This window comes from Mandrillus leucophaeus, unplaced genomic scaffold, assembly GCF_000951045.1.
Source record: "Mandrillus leucophaeus isolate KB7577 unplaced genomic scaffold, Mleu.le_1.0 Scaffold935, whole genome shotgun sequence".
Taxonomy (NCBI): Eukaryota; Metazoa; Chordata; class Mammalia; order Primates; family Cercopithecidae; genus Mandrillus; species Mandrillus leucophaeus.
The window spans coordinates 68,796-89,500 of record NW_012110197.1 but is presented as its reverse complement, the minus strand read 5'-3'; the positions used below and the strand labels follow the sequence as shown (position 1 = coordinate 89,500).

At 50.1% G+C, this 20,705-nt stretch overlaps 1 protein-coding gene across 2 annotated transcripts in view; it reads right to left on the bottom strand.

Moving 5' to 3' along the window:
• RAB6B (RAB6B, member RAS oncogene family) overlaps positions 1 to 20,705 on the bottom strand; it is a 63,819-nt gene that overhangs the window by 6,829 nt on the left and 36,285 nt on the right. For both annotated transcript variants that reach the window (XM_011970222.1, XM_011970223.1), the window contains exons 3-7: positions 10,504 to 10,557; positions 10,179 to 10,284; positions 8,374 to 8,485; positions 7,036 to 7,129; positions 3,514 to 3,580 (exon numbers count right to left, since the gene is read on the bottom strand). In XM_011970222.1, the coding sequence (XP_011825612.1) occupies positions 3,514 to 3,580; positions 7,036 to 7,129; positions 8,374 to 8,485; positions 10,179 to 10,284; positions 10,504 to 10,557 (433 nt within the window). The remainder of the gene's footprint in view (positions 1 to 3,513; positions 3,581 to 7,035; positions 7,130 to 8,373; positions 8,486 to 10,178; positions 10,285 to 10,503; positions 10,558 to 20,705) is intronic.

Sequence of the window (20,705 nt, the reverse complement as noted above, 5' to 3'; positions counted from 1 at the left end):
GACGTTCTGCCCAGTATTGAAGACACCTACTACCACTAAAAAAATCTCACGTGCAATTTGAGTCACAATTCTTTTGTACACTGCACAGCAGTAGTTCTCAAATGGATTGCATCAAAAATTTCTGGGATATTTGTTAAAAATGTCTCGCTGGGTCCTACCTTGGTAGATGCAGCGATGGGCCCCAGATGTGTGTTTTTAACAAGTTCTTTGGAGAGTTCCAACACACAGACATCCAGGAAACCAATTCTACTGATACTCACCGAACAGCCCTGTCCAAAGAACTTTCTCGGATGATGGAAATATTCTATATCTGCACTGTCCAAGATGTCACCATTAGCAACATGGGCAACTGGCCACTTGAAAGGATGCTAGTGCAAGTGAGGAAATGAACTTTCAATTCAACTGCATTTTAACTAATTGAAGTCGGAACAGCCACATGTGGCTGCAGAATTGGAGAGCACAGGCCCAGCTCTTCTGCTACGAGCTTTCACACAGGCTCCCGTTTAATGTCACCTCCTTCCTTGTTACGGCACGTGCTGCTGAAATGTAGTGCTCAGGGGCCGCTTGCTGATGATGGAGAGGATAGGGAAGAATGACTGGACCCATGTCTAAATAATGCGCCAGAAAGGGAAACTCACAGTTTCTCATAAGCCTCAAGAGGTTTGGTATGTGCCTTTCCGGCAGGCATGGCCACAGCACACCCACCTCTTCCCTCTGAGTCAAGTGTGGCCCATCGCGGGCCACAATCACTGCCCACTGTCCCTTCTCCATGGTTCCTGGAACAGTGATGGGTGGGCCCAGACAGCCTGTTACAAACTTACCCCCTACTGCTGGATATGCTCCCGCAGTCCCAGCGCCCCTGACTCTACCGCCGCGCAATCCTCTCCGTATCTGGAATGTCAAAGCACACCACAGCCCCACCAGAGAGTGCAACAGGGCTGTGGAATCCAATCATTGGGATGTGGTTCCAGCTCTGAATTAAGGAGCTGGGAGGCCTTGGGCATGCTCTATCTGGTTTGGGGTGTCACTGTCCTCACCTGCTTAGAGCCACTTCATGAAGTGCCCACACTATTGCTGTTCCTTTGCATAAGCCAGCCTTATTCAGAAAGAGTTCGGGGCCCATGCTATGGAGGCATACTGTATTTGAGCAGAAAGTGGGGGTTGGGGGGTTGTGTATGAAGAAGCAGTAAGGGGCTTATGGCTCTACCATTTGGTGGCCCCTTGGCCCCTACTTTGCTGAGAGAGCAGACCAGTGGAGGGTGCTGCTGGGCAGAAGTATCGGCCAGAGCGGCCCTGACGGGGCCTCCTGTCTTGAATGTGAAGAAGAGGTGCAGCAGCCCCCCATCTGGACCTGCAAGCAGCAGATGGAAGCCTCAAGCCACATGTTCACCAAGCCCTGAGCCGAGTAGGTGAGGCCAAGTGTGAACAGTTTATACAGCGCCACAAAGCAGTGCCTCTGTGTGTCTGCTCTCAATGTTGAACACAATTATGAACATGACCCCAAAGCACCCACCTTCAAAACACCTGGATTTGGACTGTGAGTAAGCAGAAATGCCAGCACCCCACCCCCAATGAAGCAGAGTGACAGCTGCCTCTGCCTGGTCCCTCTGGGACCTCTGGTGGCCGCTCCAGCACCTGCCTCATGAGAAGCCCAGCAAGCTGGCTCCTGGGCAGAAGTGAGAGGATGGGGGTACATCTACCCAGATGAGGGGACCCCACAGCTAGAAAAAGGGACACACGCCACATTGCCCTGTGCAGTCTGTTTGCAACCTGCCCTGTATCCTTTCTCCCAAGGGGCCCAAAGGTCAGTGGTAGCTGGATGAAACGCTAGGCATACCAGGACAATGATGAGCTCGCTGTCACCTGCACTCAGCCCAGTCTGACCTGATTGTGGGCCCAGCCTGGAGCCCTGAACAGCGCGACTCTGGGAGAATGTGAATGAAGTGATCACCACTCACCCTGGCCAGTGTGCCGCACCTTGGGAGCTGGTGGGATGGAGAGCGGGCACTGCAACCCTTCCCCTCGTCGGCAGGCACAGCGGAGATCGCCTACACCTTGTCTGCCCCTCTCCCTTGGTCCTGCTCCTATGTTTGCCCTTCAGGTTGGCTTCTGTATGTTCCTGGAACCTCAAAGGAGTCCCATGTGACAGGTGACTTCATGGGGGCTCTCTCCTGAGCTCTGGAGCCTGGCTCTGCTACTGAGAGCCGTGGGGTGCCCTAGTCAAGTTTCTGAGCCTCAGTTTTCTCATCTGTGATTGGAGTCTTATAACTGATCAACCAGGAGATACTTCTCAAACCTCCTCCTCTCGGCCACTGCTTGTCCTCTGGTGACACACAGACCATGGGATTGCTGGGGCACCTGCTCTTTGGTGAGCCTTCCTGCCCGCCCCCCGCCCCGCCCCCGCCCGGGGGATGGGTCTCGAGTCTGCTCAGAGAGCTCCTTGAGGAAGACTGGAGAGGCCCAGCTTCCCTCCAGGCCTGTGTCAGGCTCCCCCTTGCTGTAGCCCTGAGACTCCCAGTGTCCTGCCCGCCCTGCCCAGCAGCTCCATCAGGCCTCCAACATTAAGCTGTGTGCTCCTCTCGCTTTTTATTCTTATCAGCCCGAAGGTGCCCTTCCATCTTCTGAGTGCCCTTCTCTGATCTGCCAGGGATGTCTACCCTCAGAGGCCTGTGGGATCAGTGGGGGATGCTGGAGAGCTGCTGCATAGGGACAGGTCCATTCTAAAGGATGCCAGCCAGGGATCTGCGTGCCTGGTTTCTGGTGGCTTACTCAGGCGGGGACATCTGACTAGGTGCAGGGGAGGCCCAGGTGTGGGCAATGCCTTCCCCTGCTGAAACAGTTTTCATCTGATCCTCTCAAATGCCCTTAGAGAGACAGTGTCGCACATGGAATAGGGCTGGATATGGAGGAAGCAAGCCTGAGTGTGAATCCTAACTCTGTAACTGCTGTGTGACACTGGGCAAACCAGACTACCTCTCTGAACCTCCGTTTCAGCATCTAGGTGTCTCTTCAGGTTGGGGCTGGTCAGTGGGTGATGTGCAACTGTCCCACAGATCGGTGGGGAGCCTCAGGAGCTGTTTAGGGCTGGGCAGAGAAGGCAGGCGGGACAAGGAGGGGGCATCTGTCTGAAGGGGGTAGCTGTCTCGAGTAGACTGAACCATGTTGAGATCATATCCCCAGTGACAGAGCCTTCCCTGCAGCGGAGACTCTGCCTGTGTTCATGAAACCCACACCCATGCTCACTGTAAAGAGGGGCAGTCGCTGTTCTCACTCCCCACCCCACAGCATCACTCTGTGCACACCCCTTTGCTATTCTGGAAGAAGAAGTAGATGGTTAGAGCCAGATGGGGCTCCAAACCATGGGGTTCAGCTGCATCCTGTCTAGAGGAGGCCCTGTGCCATTCGCGGCAGACCAGGGAAGGCCGGGCAGGGACTGGGCGAGTGTCTGTCCACTGCAAGTGAATAAATGGCTCCTATACATCTTTTCACTAACTTGTCAAAGGAAAAGGATACTTCCTTCTTTGCTTTTTTCCTGGACATTCTCCATTCCAGGTAGAGCCGACGCCACACGTCGAAAAAGCTGGAAAGATGAAGAAATGCAGCCTGAACCCCAACCCTGGCCCTCCCCTCTGCTCCTCACTGCGCCTGTACCCTCTCCCCTCTTCCCCTCCCAACCTGCAGCTTTACTCTCTCATCCGCCCAGCGGACGGTGCCCTCAAAGGCAGGGGCTGTGCCTACATTCTCTCTCCCCCACCTGCAGTGCCTCTCACAGCATCAGGTCTGGGCAGGCCTCAGTAGCTCATGGAAGGAACAAAGCTGCGGACTCTTGCCCAAGCAGACTGGCCACAATGTCACTGGGGTAAGCTTAGGTCATGGCAGTGACTGCAAAGGACCTCCTCTGGTGCAGAAAACGGTTTGGGCCTCCAGGTGACAGGCCTTAAGGTGGGTTTCTGCACACAGCCCTCATGGGGACCAGGTGTGGGGAACTGATATGACCTTGAGACGAATGACTGTGCTCAGGGAGCCCTGCAGGTCCGGCACCAAGGCAGCGAACAGCAGGGCCCGGGCCACATGGCACAGCGGTGAGGCTTCTCTGAGAGCGCGAGGGATGCAGGAGTGTGAACACAATCTTGTGGGCTTGTTTGGATGTGGAGTGTGAGTTGTTGATTGTGTGTGGGAGTGTGTGTACAGTGTATGTGTTTTATCTGTAGGACTGCGTGGAGAATGTGTGTGTTGTGAGTGATGGGTGTGGGTAGGTGCATGTGTGTCTGTGTAAACATACAGGAGAATGTGTGGTGTGTGTGAATGTGTGGTACCTTTGTGTGCTTGTTTGTGTAAATGTGGGGGGAATGTGTCTATAGTGTCTCCTTGGTAAGGTGCGTGTCTGCGTACATGTGGGTTTTCTGTGTGTGCGCGCGTGCGCGTGTGTTGGGGCAGGCGTGGGTGGCAGGGGACAGGTAGGGTGCGGGCAGAGATGGAATCTTGGAGGTGACAAGTACAAGGCAGAAGTATGAGGCACAGAAGACTCTGAACTGCTATGCTCTAAATGCTGGTCCCCCTGCAAATTCCAATGTTGAAACAGAATCTCCAATGTGACAGTATAAAGAGGTGGGGCTTTAGGAGGTGCTCAGTCAGCAGGGTAGAGCCCTCATGAACGGGATGAGCACCCTTAGGAACGAGGCCGAGGGAGCCTGTCTGCCGCTTCCACATTGTGAGGATGCAGCAGGAAGGTGCCATCTAGGAGGAAATGGGCCCTCACCAGACATTGAATCTGCCTGCACCTTGACTGTGGAGTTCCCAGCCTCCAGAGCTGTGAGCAATACGTTTCTGTTGTTTATACGCTACCCCACCTATAGTGATTTGTTACAGTAGCCTGACAGGACTAACCCAGGAGCATTCCCTGCTCTCCTCACAAATACAAATTACAGGAGCTGGGTGGGCTCTGGGCTCATGCCCTCCACTGCATGAGCTCTCTGAAGACAGGGTGAGTCTTATTCATGGCCTCACCCCAGAGCCCAGCCCCAACTGAGCACCCGGGCTGAGTGATAGGGCTAAAGGCCGTGAGGGCCCCAGGCGGGAAGCTGCTGGTGGGCCCAGCACGGTGTGAGAGCCTTGTGGGCGGGCTGCAGAGGAGGCTCTGCAGTAGGGTAGCTATTAGTAGGCAAGGGGACAAAGGACCTGGGCCATCCTTCCTGAGCTTTCCTTCATGGTATTGGCCCTGGGCGGCTCCTATCTGCCTGTCTGGCTCTCAAAACGGTCACAGCCTCGACTAGTGGCCAAAATGCCACTAGGGATTTTGAAGGGTGCTCTAGGGTCAGGTACGGGTTTCTGTGAGTGGATATGCTCACATTTAGATCCAGGAGTCTGCACTGCATGGAGACTCCTCTGAGCCACGTAGGGTCCGAAACGGACCGCATTTAACTCCTGCTAAACCACTGCGTGGGTTCCAGAGTACTCTGGGGGTGGGGGCATCAGTGCCTCCCTGACCCTGACTGCTGAGGCAGATGCTACCTGCCCTATGGACCTGCTGGTGCTGCCCTCCCTCTGTTTCCCTGCTTCCCATTACTTTAGCGCTCCCAAAGAGCAGCAGCCCAGTCTCTCCTCCACGGCCCCCGGGAGCAGGAAGGACCATGGCAGCTTCAGCCCCACACCAAGGGAGGCTGGGAACAGATGGGAGTGAATGGAGCCCTGCTGAGGGCACTCCAGTTAGGGTGGGGTGCTGAGTCCTGCAGCTTTGGGGCCCCCAGTGTCACACAGTGTCCCTTCCACTCTGTCTCTTCTTGTCGTTCTGCCAGCCTACCCTCCCCATTGCCACCAGCACTGTTCGCACGGGGCAAACCATCACTGCATCCAAAAGGCCAGTGCTGCATACACAGCTTGCCGAGGGTTCCCAGCAATGCGGGGGGCAGGGCAGAAGCGAACGCCAGGCCAACCACACTCCTCATCCAGAGTCCCCTCCCCACACCTCGGGCACCCTGCAGCCACACCTGTGCTGCTCCCCTGCTTGGCATGCCCTCCCTCCTCACCACCTCTCCAAGTCCTATTCGCATCCCCAGTGGCAGGAGTCCTCAACCTTTCCGTGAGCCAAGGACCGCTCTGGCAGTCTGGTGAAGCCCATGGACTCCTTTGAAGTATGTGAAATCAATGACATAGTATGATAAAGGGAACTACTGAGTACTGGAATACACCTCATCGACATTCGTGCCTCCTTATGAACACATTGAACAGTGAGAACTAGTAAGAGATCTAATAACTACTGTGACACTGAAACACTGACGCATGTAAAGTTCAAGATGTCTGCAACACTATGAGGTGATGGGAAGGCATCTGTGATTTCTACTGGTGGTAAAGCCATAGGCACCACTAATACGACTGAGCGTCATTGCCTACATTAATCATTGAAGGACAAACAGACATCCTTCAGTGCTATGGACGGGTTAGTGGTTAGTGAAGATAAAAGGTGCAATGTTTTCCAGCCCTGTCTGCTGACCTGCTAAATTCCATCCATGGACCACTCAGGGGCCCTCATGCTGCAAGGCTCGGTCCTAACTCCACTGCCTCGCCCTCCTGTGAGTTCCAGCCACACCATGGTGGGCTCTTTTCTCCAGGCCTGAGTTGCCCCCCACAGCCCTAAGCACTTGCTAAGAGCAAGGCATGAACCCCAAATGCTGATCGGATTGAATTTTCCTGCATGCGTCATCCGAAGTGGGGTGAGGGGCTAGGGAACCACTGCTTCCCTCAGCCACCTGGAAGCTGGTGGCTGGACACTCTTAGGGACTGCTACACGGGCTGTGATTGGCCACTGCTATGGTGGCTGGTGACTTACATTCTCCAGTCGCCATGCCCGGAGTGCTCCCTCCCTCTCTTGGGCTTTACCAGCTCCGGAAATTAGCTCTCCCCGCCCTGGGCGCATCTATGGGTGTTCTGGTTGGCTGCCCCAACCCCGCCACCAGCCCCTCAGGGCAAGGCAGGTCTGACCCTGAGGCTGACCATAGGACCACACCGTGCCAGGCCCAGTGCCAGGTGTGTCCTCACCTGCTTCACATTGTAGCCAGTCTTTGCGCTGGTCTCAATGAACATGACGCTCAGTTCTTTGGCGCGCTGCTCCCCCTCCTCGATGGTTATCTGCCTAGAGATGAAGGGAAGGGGGGAAATCAGTTCAGCAGAGGAGCAGCCCCTGGCAGAGATGAGGAGGGACCCGCCCAGCATGGCAGAGGGAGCCCACCAGGCCCTTGGTCAGCCCTGAAGACAGGCTCTGATCCCAGGGGTCCCTCCTGGGCACCAACCATAGTCTGTAGCACAAAGCAGGCACCAGGGAACAGCAGGACACTATCCCCTTCCCCCACTCCTTCCTTCGTGTCTTCTCAGCTTCAAAGCAGGCCCTGGGGTAGGGATGCCCCACACCTGCCTTTCCCAGTAGTAATTACTGCAGAGCTTGTGCTTGTGAAGAGATTCAAGCCACACAGTCCACTCTGGGTGGTGCTATTAGTCGCATTTTCTGTATGAGAACACTAATGCTAAAAGTGTCTCCCCCGGGGCCACAAAGCTGCTTAGCAGAGAGGGCTCCATGATGGGGCAGGCAGAAGTAGCTGAGGGTATGAAGGACCTAGGTGCCCTTTGTACTGGGATTTGAGCCCAGTTTTCCTTACTTTAAGGACAGAACTCTAGTAAAGCAGGCTCTAATTCAGATGATTCCTCAGGTGGTCAAGGGACACTGCAGGAAGCCTGCACTGCTTGCTGGAGTCCATGGCCTGTCACTTTATCTGCCCAAGTCAGGGTCACGTGAAACGAGTGGACAGCGTACACACATGGCACCTCAGTTCTCCCTGTGCATGGAGGACAGCGTGGAGGAGACTCTTCAGAGAAAGCTTCATGCCAGACGCAGCCACAAACCAGGCTAAGCAGGCTACAGCTATAGGTTTGCGGTCTGAATGCTCTGCATGCTCACACCTAGGGCCCAGGGTGTTCACACCCCCATGCACACTGGTGCAGACACTTCACAGGCACAGACAGTTCGCAGTACACACACTGGGGCTTAGGGAACTGCTGTGTCTGGGGCAGTGCTGTGGCCATGGCAGGGTCTTAGACCATGCACTGCTGGGCCAAGCCAGGTGCACAGGGCTCTGTGTAGACAGCACACGGAGGAGGGCCCTGCCCCTGCCTGGTGGTGGAAGACAGGGCTTCACAGATGAGACACCCAGGGGTGAGAGTCTACCAGGTGTTCTCAAAGCTCCTAGTGTCTCAAGGGACCTTTTCCGGATGCATGGTCAGAAGCACAGACACACCACTCACGCATCCCAGAGCTCCCTGTCCAGGAGCAGCTGGAGAGGAGTGGAGGGTGGTACCCTGCACCTGTGTGCCCTTTGCACCTACCTCTTATCAGCCAGGTCCGTCTTGTTGCCCACCAGCATGATGATAACATCACTGCCCCTCTCTGTCCTGACGTCGTCGATCCACTTAGAGGTCTGTTGGAAGGAGTTGAGATCTGGAGGCAGAAAGTGAGGAAAAACTGAAAGCCAGGGCCAGCCACCAGCAGGTGATGGGAAGGGGATGTGTGAGCCAGGAGCAGGCGGGAGGGTGAGCATGTGCCCTCAGATACCTAGGGAGGGGTGCGAGCTCAGTCAACACAGATCAGCCGGGTAGGGCCTTTCAGAGGGAACCGGGCCCTGCCCTGCAGCCCTGGGAGCCGCTTGTACTGTTTAGCCGCCCTTTGTGGGGGAGGAATCACCCCATCTGGAAGATCATGGTGTCATGATTTGCTACATGAAATAGTGGCTTTAGGGGCCCGCCTGAGAGTCAGACCTGACTCTGGGGATTCAAAGTGGAGTGTGAGAACTGGGTCACACGTGTGTGCATATATATACACACACACACACACACACAACTTGGCAAGTTTGGAAACAGTGAGGGGTGGGCAGAGGAGGACACAGAAGCCTCTAGGGAAGGAAGGACCCTACTGAGTGGCCTCCCCACCAGGGGAGCTCAGGAGAGTTAGGGGAAGGCCAGAGGGATTTCTGAAGAGAACCCTCAGGCTCTGCAGGTGAGAGGAGGGGAAAGGTGGCCCCAGGACTAGTCAGGGGAGCCAGGTGCACTCAGAAATCCAGGAGAGACAAGGCCACTTCTTGGCAGCCTGACCTCCCTCAGCTGCCATGACAAGCCTTGCAGGGCAGAGCAGCTCTAAGGCAAAGCCCACCACTCCGCAGCCTGCACACCCAAGGGGAGGGGAGGCAGCTGTCCTCAGAAGCCTCAGTTTCACACAGCCTGGTATCCCTTCTGATGCGCCTCAGGCCATGTGAACTCAGGCCTTTATGGGCCCAGCTCCCACCTGCACTCAGGTGTGGATGGGGCCTGTGGTCAGAAGAGGGGTGGACAGAGGGGGCGGGCAGAGCCAGGACAGCAGGATGGGTGGTGGGGGCATGCACCAACGTGGGGTCACACATGCTTCCTTGTGTGATTTTAGGGCTGTGGACAGCACCTAGGGCATCCGCCCACTTCACAGTAACCACAGCCCTGAGGGCTTATCAGGTGTGTTCCATTACAGCAGCCTTGCAGGTCTGGCTTCTGCATCGGCCCCCGCCCCCGCCCCCGCCCCCACCTCTGGCTCTGTGCGCCCTCGAGGCTGTGCAGTCCTGTTAAGAACACCTGCTCTGGCCTGAAGAGCCACGGTGCTGGAGAAGGATTACCAGTCTACTGCGCTTCCAGACCCCCTTGGCCTACCTTCCCAGGGAGTCCTGCACCCACAGCTGCTGGGCCGGGGTTGACCTAGGGACCAGCGTCTTCTCCCGTGGTGACACACATACAGAAGTAGCTCCTTAGGGAGCTTTCTGACAGCCAGGGAGAGGGAGGGTGCAGAGAGGCTGGAGCAGGGCCAACCTTGTGAGCATCTGCTCACACCACATGCTGGCCCCTGCTCTGAGCAGGGCCAACCTGGCCCTGTAAACCCCTGCCTGTTACAGGAGGGTGGGGGGCAGTGGAAAACATGTTGGTGTTCAAAGGCAACTCACCACTGCTCCCTGCCTTTCTCCATCTAGGGAGCAATCGCACACACGTGTGCACACAGATGCATGTGCACAAACATGCATACACACACACACATACACACAGGCCTGGCCACAGTCACACCTGGGCCCTGGAACCCCCAATGAGCCACCCTCCCTTAGGCGCAGACGCTCACTCACTTGTGATGTCGTACACCACCACAGCCACTGTGGAGTCCCGGATGTAGCTGGGGATCAGGCTGCGGAACCTCTCCTGACCAGCTGTGTCCCAGAGCTGCAGTCGCACCTGTCTCAGGGAGGGTAGGACCACAGGCAGACAGGTCAGTGGGGCAGTGAGGTCCTCCTGGTCCGGGGAACTGGGAGAGCCAGGCTCTGCAATGCTGGCACCACCAGCTCCAGTCCCTAGTGTTGGCAGGGGCTCTCAGTGGTGACCAGCTAAAGATCCTAGGGGATAAGCCCAAAGGAACCCTCCCTGCCCCTCCCAGTCCTAATATTAGGTGCTCACCGTGCGGTCCTCCAAGTACATGGTTTTTGACAAGAAGTCAATCCCAATGGTTGCCTGTTAGAGAAAAGCACAGAACAGTCAAAACCAAAAGGTCTCATGCAAAGGGGCAAAAGCCTGGTGACTGCAGGTGGTGGCGTAACCAGCAAGAGGGGATGTCAGGTCTAACGTGGCCATGCTCTGTCCTCCCTGCCCCTCCACCCACTACTCAGCAGCCCTCTTACTGAGGGATCAAGCTGAGGAAAGATGGGGGTGGCCTTTATAGGGCGAGATCCTCTCTGGAGAGGGAAAGTGCTTCGGGAGCAGTGAGAGCACTGTGGTGAGGAGGCCACCCCAGGAGCAAGGCCACTCAGGCCACTCAACACACATATCCTGCCCTCCCCACCTGGGTTCCCTGCCTTGTTCCCCTCACGGCCTAATCTGCAGCTTCCAAAGCCTCTTCCCGCTGCCCTAAAGCATGGCCCTGGGCTCAACACTGGCCTCGGGAGGGTGGGAGGAGGCAGCTTGCTGCTGTGTGGGGGCAAACAGCAGCATGGCTTTTCTCAGGTGCAGGCACTGCAGACCACCCAGAGTGGCCTCTCGCTGGGAGGCCCCACTGGCTCTTTTCTCCTCAAGCCAAAACGTTGGAAGCTGTCACCAGCTCCCCTGTGCCACACCTATGCCTCTTCTGCCCTGGCACCTGCGAGAGGCAGCCAGTCTTGTGGCCAGATGGCCAGGATTCTGTGTGTCCTTGGGCAGGCCACCAACCTCTCTGGGCCTCACATGCACCCAGTACCTGTCAGTAGGACTGAGATGCTGTCAATGTAAAATGGAGATATCATTGCTATGTAATCAATAATAACAAAGACTTTGACACAGCCCAAATGTCCAGGGCACTGAATAAGCATAGTGTGGTACATCCATGTGATTAGAATCCTTGGCAGCTGTTAACAATCACATTCTTGAAAACATATTTAAGGCTTTGGGGAAATGGTCATCCAGTTAAAAAAAAAAAAACAGGTTATAAAACATCATGTGGTGAGTGATCCCAATTAGATTAACTCAAGTAGATCTATGAGTATTTTTCATGTTTTCTTCGACACTGAAGTGAAGGAAATCTGCTAAAGTGTTAATAGCATCACAGTCTGAATAGTGGCAGTGCATTTTGTTTCCTTCATTACACTTTTCTCTACTTTCCACAATGAACATATAACAGTTCTAAAATTAGAAAAAGTCCTTTGAAATAAAGTTTAATAAGTAAGTTTAATTGTGTGGAATGCTATGATTTTCGACTGCAAAAAACAAAACCAAAGGAAGCCCAAGAAAATAGAAAAGGTCATGTCTCCAGGCCCCCCAGGCTGAATGCAAAGGTGCGCACCAATGTGTGTATACAAGTGTGCATGTTTACACAGTCACACTCCCAAATCGTTCCACAAAGGACTGAGGGTGGCTGCATCCTCCTGGAAGCTTGCTTCATAACACAAAGATATGGAGGGTGATTCTATGTTCTGGAGCATATGATGCTAGAATGAGGGCACTAGACAAGCACCTTAGATACAACCCAATCAATCCCTTACTTTGGCGATGAAAGAACAGACCAAGAGGGTTAAAGGACATGCCTAGTGTGACTTCACTCATCAGGAGCAGGGCTGGGAAGATCAGAGCTGCAACCTCGGCAGCACCTGGGCTCTTTCCAGCCCAGCTTCGCATATTGTAGCCACCGAGGGACAAATCTGCAATGACCAGTGCTTGTGGATGCAGACTTTTTCCTTCACAGGTATATGTTAGACTGACAATCCTTGTCTTCTGATTCCCTTATGGAGAAATGTGCATAGCAGGTAGAAGTCTCTCAACTCAACAGGTTCCCCAGGAGTGACATGCTCCTTTTGTAGAGTCACCCTTGAAAGAAAACCAGGTGCATGAGCTTAGGTCTGGTGGCAGGGACCGCTGGTTGCCCCAGTATGTAGTCTCCCTTTCTATAGTAACAGAATTCTGGGTGTGCAGATGGACTCAGGGCTGCCCCAAATAAAGACCATATTTCCCAGCCTTCTTTGCAGCTGGGTGGCTACGTTCTGGTTAATGGCATGTGAAGGTGATGCAGGCATATTTGGGGACAGGTCCTCTGTGGGCAAGGAGTACCCACAGCTTCCCTTTCCCACTGTCCGGTGGGGATGAGTCATAGTGGCCCATCCAGATGAGGATGACAGAAGAGCGATGACATCAACAAAGCCTGACTCCCTGACCCTGAGGAGCTACTTCAGCAGCGCTGGACTGCTCAATTGTTCTATTTTGTTTAAGCCACTGTTATTTTGGGTTTCTGTTAACATAGCCTAACTATAGCCTAACTGACAAGCAAAGAACCACGGAGAAATGTATCCCTCAAAGGTAGGCACCCAATGGTAATGCTACTGATAACTGTAATGATGACAATCCCATCACACCTCACATGTCACAAGGCACTTCTGCTTCCATGAAGGGCAGAGAAGTCACCAAATGAAACAAGGAATTGTGCTACTTGGATGAAGTCCCAGCAAAGCTCAACCCAGTGGCCTCCACAATCATAAACACCATTACTGAACATCCATATACTTTCTCTCACATCCCATAACAGCTTGACCAGAGGCAGCAACGAGGAAACTGAATGAGGCCAACATCCCATTTTCTCCAGCTCTCTCTTAATTCCCACTTCCAGCTTCCCCATCAGAGAAATCTCTGGTCCCTTAACTGTCCACTCTCTCAGACCTGTTCTAGCCACATTCTCCATCTGACCAGGCCACTGAGCCACTGAAGAACTTCCATAGTTGTGGAGATGGCGCCAAAGCATAGGCATTGTCTCTGGGTGTAACTGAGGCCTCAGCTCTGCTCAAAAACATATTCCTAAGTTTTGCTTTCAATAATGGCTGAGTGGCTTGTATCAAACAAACCCTCACACAGAAAACTATTTTAATATCTGGAAAAATACAAGAAATAACAATTTGCAAGCACTGAAGAATGATCAAAAGCAGGACGAGGCAGGGCGCAGTGGCTCATGCCTATAATCCCAGCACTTTGAAAGGCCGACGCATAAGGATCACTTGAACCCAGGAGTTTGAGAGCAGCCTGTGTAATATAGTGAGACTCTGCCTCTATAAAAAATAAAAAATAAAAATTAATCAGGTGCAAGGGTGCCCACCTGTAGTCCCAGCTACTTGTGAGGCTGAGGGGGAAGAATTGCTTGAGGCTAGTGGGGCTGAGGGTGCAGTGAGCCATGATGACACTACTGTACTCCAGGTTGGTCAACAGAGCAAGACTCTGGCTCAGAAGAAAAAAACAAAACAAAACAAAACAAAGACGTACTCAAAGGTTACAATCGCTGAAGGAATGGAAGAGAACTAGGTAGATTCTACATTAAATCAATTTGCCTCCTGAAGAAACTCCCCAGTCCCACCAAATTAAAAGAATTTCAAAAACACCTCAGACTCCACTGAAACACCAGAAAGGCTGGCTTTGGGAGGAACAAGATCATCTCAGGACTGAGGGTTACACCAGAGAACTAAGAGAAAACCAAAATAAATCTATTGCTATGGTCTGAATGTGTCCCCTGCAACCTCAAATTCAAATGCTGAAACTTAATCCTCAATGTGACAGTATTAAAAGGCACATCCTTTGTGGAAATGATTAAGTCATGAGGACTCTGACTTCTTGAATAGGATTAGAACCCTTATAAAAGAGGCTTAAGGGAGTGCCCTGGCTCCCCTCTGCCGTGTGAGGACACAGTATTCGTCCCTTCCACCACGGAGGACACAGCATAAAGGTGACATTTTTGAAGCAGAAAGCAAGTCCTCACCAGATGCAGAATCTGCTGGAGGCTTGATCTTGGAAGGAAATCCCAGACTCCTGAATTGTGAGCAATAAATGTCAATTGCTTATACATTACCCAGTCTATTTTGTTATAGCAACCTGAATGGATGAAGACATCTGTCTTAACAAGGTCCATACATGATAACTAACCATTCCCTAAAAAATATTAACTGCCCATCATTTAATTGCCTATTAAAATAAAACAACACTCTTCAGAGGAAGGTAACAAAATCCAGGACTATAACTTATTATTCATGAGGTCCACTGTATAATAAAAAAGGACTAGAAATGTGAAGAAACAGAAAATTCAAGCCATAATCAAGGGAAAAAGCTCAACAGACCCCTACACGACCCAAATGTTGAATTAGTAGACAAAGACTTTAAAAGTCTTATAAATATGTAAAAAAAAATTAAAAATAAACAATGGGTGACTGTCAAGAGATTTATGAAAATTCTAAAAACAAAATGGAACTTTTAACACTAAAAATTATAATATCTGAAATAAAAATGTATTGGATTTAAACAACAGTAGCTAGGACACTGCAGAGGAAAGCTCAGTGAACCTGAAGACAGGCCAAAATAAATTGCTCAAACTGAAGCACAGAGAGAAAAATGATGCAATAAAAATAAAGAGAGCTTCAAGCACTCCTAGGACAATATGAAGTGAGCTGATATAAATGCAATTAGAGGCCGGGCATGGTGACTCATGCCTAAATCCTAGCACTCTGGGAGGCCGAGGCAAGCAGATCACCTGAAGTCAGGAGTTTGAGACCAGCCTGCCCAACACAGTGAAACCCCATCTCTACTAAAAATATAAAAATTAGCCAGGTATCTTGGCAGGCGCCTGTAATCCCAGCTACTTAGGAGGATGAGGCAGGAGACTCATTTGAATCTGGGAGGCAGAGGTTTCAGTGAGCTGAGATCGCACCACTGCACTCCAGCCTGGGCAACAGAGCAAGACTCTGTCCCCCAAAAAATAATAAAATAAAAAATGGAACTAGAGTCTCAGAAGGACAGCAGAAACAGATGCAAGCAAAAAACATCTTGAGAATAGCCCCAATTTCCCCCAAGTTAATTAGAAACATCAACCCACAGTTCCAAGAAGTTCAGTGAACCTAAAACAGGGTAAATCTGTAAGAAACTAAACCAAGGTATGTCATAGTCAAATTGCTGAAAATAAAAAAATAGAAAACCGTAATAGCAGCCAGAAAACAGAACAACACGTTACATACAAGGCAACAATGGTAAGAATTAGAGTTGATTTATCATCATAAATAATGGAAGACAGAAGACAAGGGAATAACATCTCTAAACTGCTTAAAAAATAAAACAAGACACACACACAAAAACCCTGTCAGCCTAGAATTCTATAGCTGGTGAAAATTTTCTTCAAAAATGAAGACAAAACATAAACATTTTCACATAAGGGAAAGTCACATAATTTGTCACCAGCATGCACTCATTGTAAGAGATGCTTTAGGCTAAAGAGAAATTTTGTAGACGGAAATTAGAATCTTTAAGGCTGGAATACAAGTGCACCAGAAATGGCAAATCTATGGGCAAATATAAAAACATGCTACTTGTCCTTGATTGCTTCCTATCACAGTAACAATGACATCCACAGTAACAACAACTAAACATCTCAGCACTTTATCATTTCCCAGCTCTTGTACTAACTGCTTTAGATACATTACTTAATTTCATCTGGACAATAAATCTGTGTGATGAGTTAGGCTCTTCTGTATTCTGTGTCACTGCTAAGAAAACGGAATACAAGAGATGGTAAGTGACTTGTCAAATGTCCACAGCTGACACTGCAGTCAAGACTCAAAAGGTATTTGCAAAGTTGTCTACGTATGTCCAGACTTATCCCCACACGCCTCCAGGCTCTGAGTATGTGTTATTTCTCCTGTTTAAAGAAAGCCTCTTCCTAGGCCCTTTTGGCCCCGGTCTTCTCTGGATGATGCTTTCTCAGCCATCTCCTTTATCTTCTGTATCTCAATGTCTCATTCTCTCCTCACTCTTTCCTTTCATCCAAAAAAACATTCTCAAGATTCTCACATCTTTGAGTGGAAAAATCCCTCATTTTCACTAAGTTGCTCTCTAGTCATCTGCTGATCTCTCACCTGTTCTCAATGGGCTTCTTGGAAAAGGACTCCAAACCCACTGTATCCATTTCCTCTATGCCCACCCATTTCTCAGCTAGGTCACTCTGGTTTCTGTCCCTCTGCTCATAGCTCTTGCTATGGTCATCAGTTGCCATTTCATCACCAAATCACGAGGACACTGTATAGGCCAGACTCAACACACTTGACCCTGCTGACCATTCCTCTTCTATGGCATTTGTTTCTTCTTTGCTTTCCATGACTTTACTTGTTTCTGGCTTTCCCTGTCTCTCTAATTGCTGTTCCTTATTGTTCTCTTCTACCTCTCTTTTCCTAAAATGTTGGCATTTCCTACTGTTTTGTTTCAGGGGGAACTCATTTACTCTCGATGCTTCACTATGATATACTGATCAGTTCCCAATCTATAACCCAGGCCTTACCCCTGTTCTGAGCCCCAAATCTATGCATCCAGCTACTTACTACAAATCCCATTTAATTATCCACTGGACAGTTGACTAAATATAGTATGCTCTGAAAAGAGCCTATCATCTTCCTCCAAACCTGCTTCTGCTATTTTTCCTATTTCAATAAATGGCACCTTGACCACCCAGGGCGCCCACATCTCTGGAACCTTGAAAGCCCTCCTGAGTTGCTCCTCTTTACTTGCTGTCTGTTCCCTCACATCAAATGAATACTGAACTGGTTACTTGGCCTCCTAAGGGCTCTCACCCAGCTCTCTTTTTCTCCATCCCCAACCCCACTGCCCTAGTTTAGACACTGAACTTCTTTTACCTAAATAACACCAACAGCTTCCTGACTATCCCTCATGCTTTCCACTGTAATTAATCTTTCATGTAGCAGGCAGGATGTCTTAGTCCATTTTCTGCTGCTGTAACAGAATACCACAGACTGGATAATTTATTTTATTATTATTTTTGTTTGTTTGAGACGGAGTCTCACTCTGTTGCCCAGGCTGGAGTGCAGTGGCCGGATCTCAGCTCACTGCAAGCTCCGCCTCCCGGGTTCACGCCATTCTCCTGCCTCAGCCTCCCGAGTAGCTGGGACTACATGCGCCCGCCACCTCGCCCGGCTAGTTTTTTGTATTTTTTAGTAGAGATGGGGTTTCACCGGGTTAGCCAGGATGGTCTCGATCTCCTGACCTCATGATCCGCCCGTCTTGGCCTCCCAAAGTGCTGGGATTACAGGCTTGAGCCACCGTGCCCAGCCAAAACAAGAACTTTTAAGAGGGCCTTGGCTGGGCCTCAGTTACCAGAAAATTTCTAGCTCTTTGATATCATCTATTGCCTCAAATAAGGCACAGACAGTTTTACTGGTTGAGAAATTTGAGAACAATCTGCAAAGCTACTACAGCAGCCAGAAAGTGTGGAAAATCCTGGAAGTGACATAGATACAGAGAGGTGACCCCAAATTCTGCATATAAATGCTACCCAAATCTCTGACTGACCCGAGCAGACCCTAACAGCAGCCTACCTAAGACTGAAAACAAAACAAAACAGGCAAACAAAAAAATCTGAACATAACTTTCAGTTGCTGCCTACCACAGTGGGGAGAATTGAGAATCTGGGTCCAGACAATTTAGCTGCCCACTAAAACCAAGAGCACTCTTCACAGGACCAAATAGAATCCACAGTTTTAACATAATGTATAACCCAAAATTACTAGTCATATGAATTAAGAAGAAAATGTGAGCCATATTCAAGAAAAAAGAGATTAAATGGAGACTAACTCTGAGGTACCCAGATGTTGAAAATAGCAGGCAAGTATTTAAAAATAGCTCATATAACTGCTCAAATATAAAAATAAGCTCATAATAAAGGCACAGATTTAAAAATCTCAACAGAGAAACTAAAACTCTTTGCCCTAGGAACCTCTGTGGTTGCAATCCCTATAAACATCCCAATAACTGAGTATTCCCAGAGCTTCAGGAACAGCTGACCTTCAGAGAGGTGGGTTCGAAAGGAGAGTACTTCCCTCTTCTAGCTTGCCGTGAGTCTCTTGGTCAAAGCATTCTTTCTCTGAACTTCATTTTCTCTTGTGAGGTACGAAGCAAATTATTTTTGCTGGTAACTATTTTACAGGGATGTAAGCACAGGATATCATGACAACATGAGCAGCAGGCCTGTCCTTGGGGAGTCTCCTGCCAGCCAGTCCACAATCCCTATGAACCTCCTCGGCTGTGCTGGGTGCACCTCCTGCACTGCGCCATGTCCTCTGAGAAGGCTGAGCTGCACGCTGCTGGGATTAGACGGCTCCAAACCTGGCAATGCTTATTTATTCCTTTAATATCTTTGTAAATCCCTTCATTTCTGAACCTGTCATGTGCCCTGAAGCTGTCACTGAATATTCCTGGGGGTCACATACTATCTGGCTACCTACTGTCATAATCTTATGGTCATCAGCCATAATAGTTCAGCAGCGCCCACTTAAGATGAAGTTCATTTGCCAGAAGAGAAAAGTCAGCTCTCTAAGGACAGAATAGAAACAAGAACTTTTTTTCTTCGTTTTTTTTTTTTTGAGACGGAGTCTCACTCTGTTGCCCAGGCTGGAGTGCGGTGGCCGGATCTCAGCTCACTGCAAGCTCCGCCTCCCGGGTTCACGCCATTCTCCTGCCTCAGCCTCCCGAGTAGCTGGGACTACATGCGCCCGCCACCTCGCCCGGCTAGTTTTTTGTATTTTTTAGTAGAGATGGGGTTTCACCGGGTTAGCCAGGATGGTCTCGATCTCCTGACCTCATGATCCGCCCGTCTTGGCCTCCCAAAGTGCTGGGATTACAGGCTTGAGCCACCGTGCCCAGCCAAAACAAGAACTTTTAAGAGGGCCTTGGCTGGGCCTCAGTTACCAGAAAATTTCTAGCTCTTTGATATCATCTATTGCCTCAAATAAGGCACAGACAGTTTTACTGGTTGAGAAATTTGAGAACAATCTGCAAAGCTACTACAGCAGCCAGAAAGTGTGGAAAATCCTGGAAGTGACATAGATACAGAGAGGTGACCCCAAATTCTGCATATAAATGCTACCCAAATCTCTGACTGACCCGAGCAGACCCTAAGCAGCAGCCTACCTAAGACTGAAAACAAAACAAAACAGGCAAACAAAAAAATCTGAACATAACTTTCAGTTGCTGCCTACCACAGTGGGGAGAATTGAGAATCTGGGTCCAGACAATTTAGCTGCCCACTAAAACCAAGAGCACTCTTCACAGGACCAAATAGAATCCACAGTTTTAACATAATGTATAACCCAAAATTACTAGTCATATGAATTAAGAAGAAAATGTGAGCCATATTCAAGAAAAAAGAGATTAAATGGAGACTAACTCTGAGGTACCCAGATGTTGAAAATAGCAGGCAAGTATTTAAAAATAGCTCATATAACTGCTCAAATATAAAAATAAGCTCATAATAAAGGCACAGATTTAAAAATCTCAACAGAGAAACTAAAACTCTTTGCCCTAGGAACCTCTGTGGTTGCAATCCCTATAAACATCCCAATAACTGAGTATTCCCAGAGCTTCAGGAACAGCTGACCTTCAGAGAGGTGGGTTCGAAAGGAGAGTACTTCCCTCTTCTAGCTTGCCGTGGAGTCTCTTGGTCAAAGCATTCTTTCTCTGAACTTCATTTTCTCTTGTGAGGTACGAAGCAAATTATTTTTGCTGGTAACTATTTTACAGGGATGTAAGCACAGGATATCATGACAACATGAGCAGCAGGCCTGTCCTTGGGGAGTCTCCTGCCAGCCAGTCCACAATCCCTATGAACCTCCTCGGCTGTGCTGGGTGCACCTCCTGCACTGCGCCATGTCCTCTGAGAAGGCTGAGCTGCACGCTGCTGGGATTAGACGGCTCCAAACCTGGCAATGCTTATTTATTCCTTTAATATCTTTGTGCTTACAAATAGCACTGTATATGAGAAATGGCAGGCACTTCATTTTATGCAAAATGTGAGGAACCTTATGAGTATGGATTTCATAGCTGCATCCACATTTATCTTCTTCTGAACGTGGTATTAAACAGTATCTACAGGGGTTCAGACATACAGTGCAGAATGACAGTACATTACACGCTTCCTTCTGCACAGAAGCTTCCACTGGCCCAGCTGATCCCGGAGGAAGGAGAGGTTTCCTGAGGCACTTGTTGAAGTCTTCTTTGCTATGTGCATTTATTATAAAATACAGTTTTATATCCACATTCTGACAAGACACAGTAATAAAGTCTGCAATGGAAATCTGCATGGTAATTTGCATAAATTGACTCAAGATTCT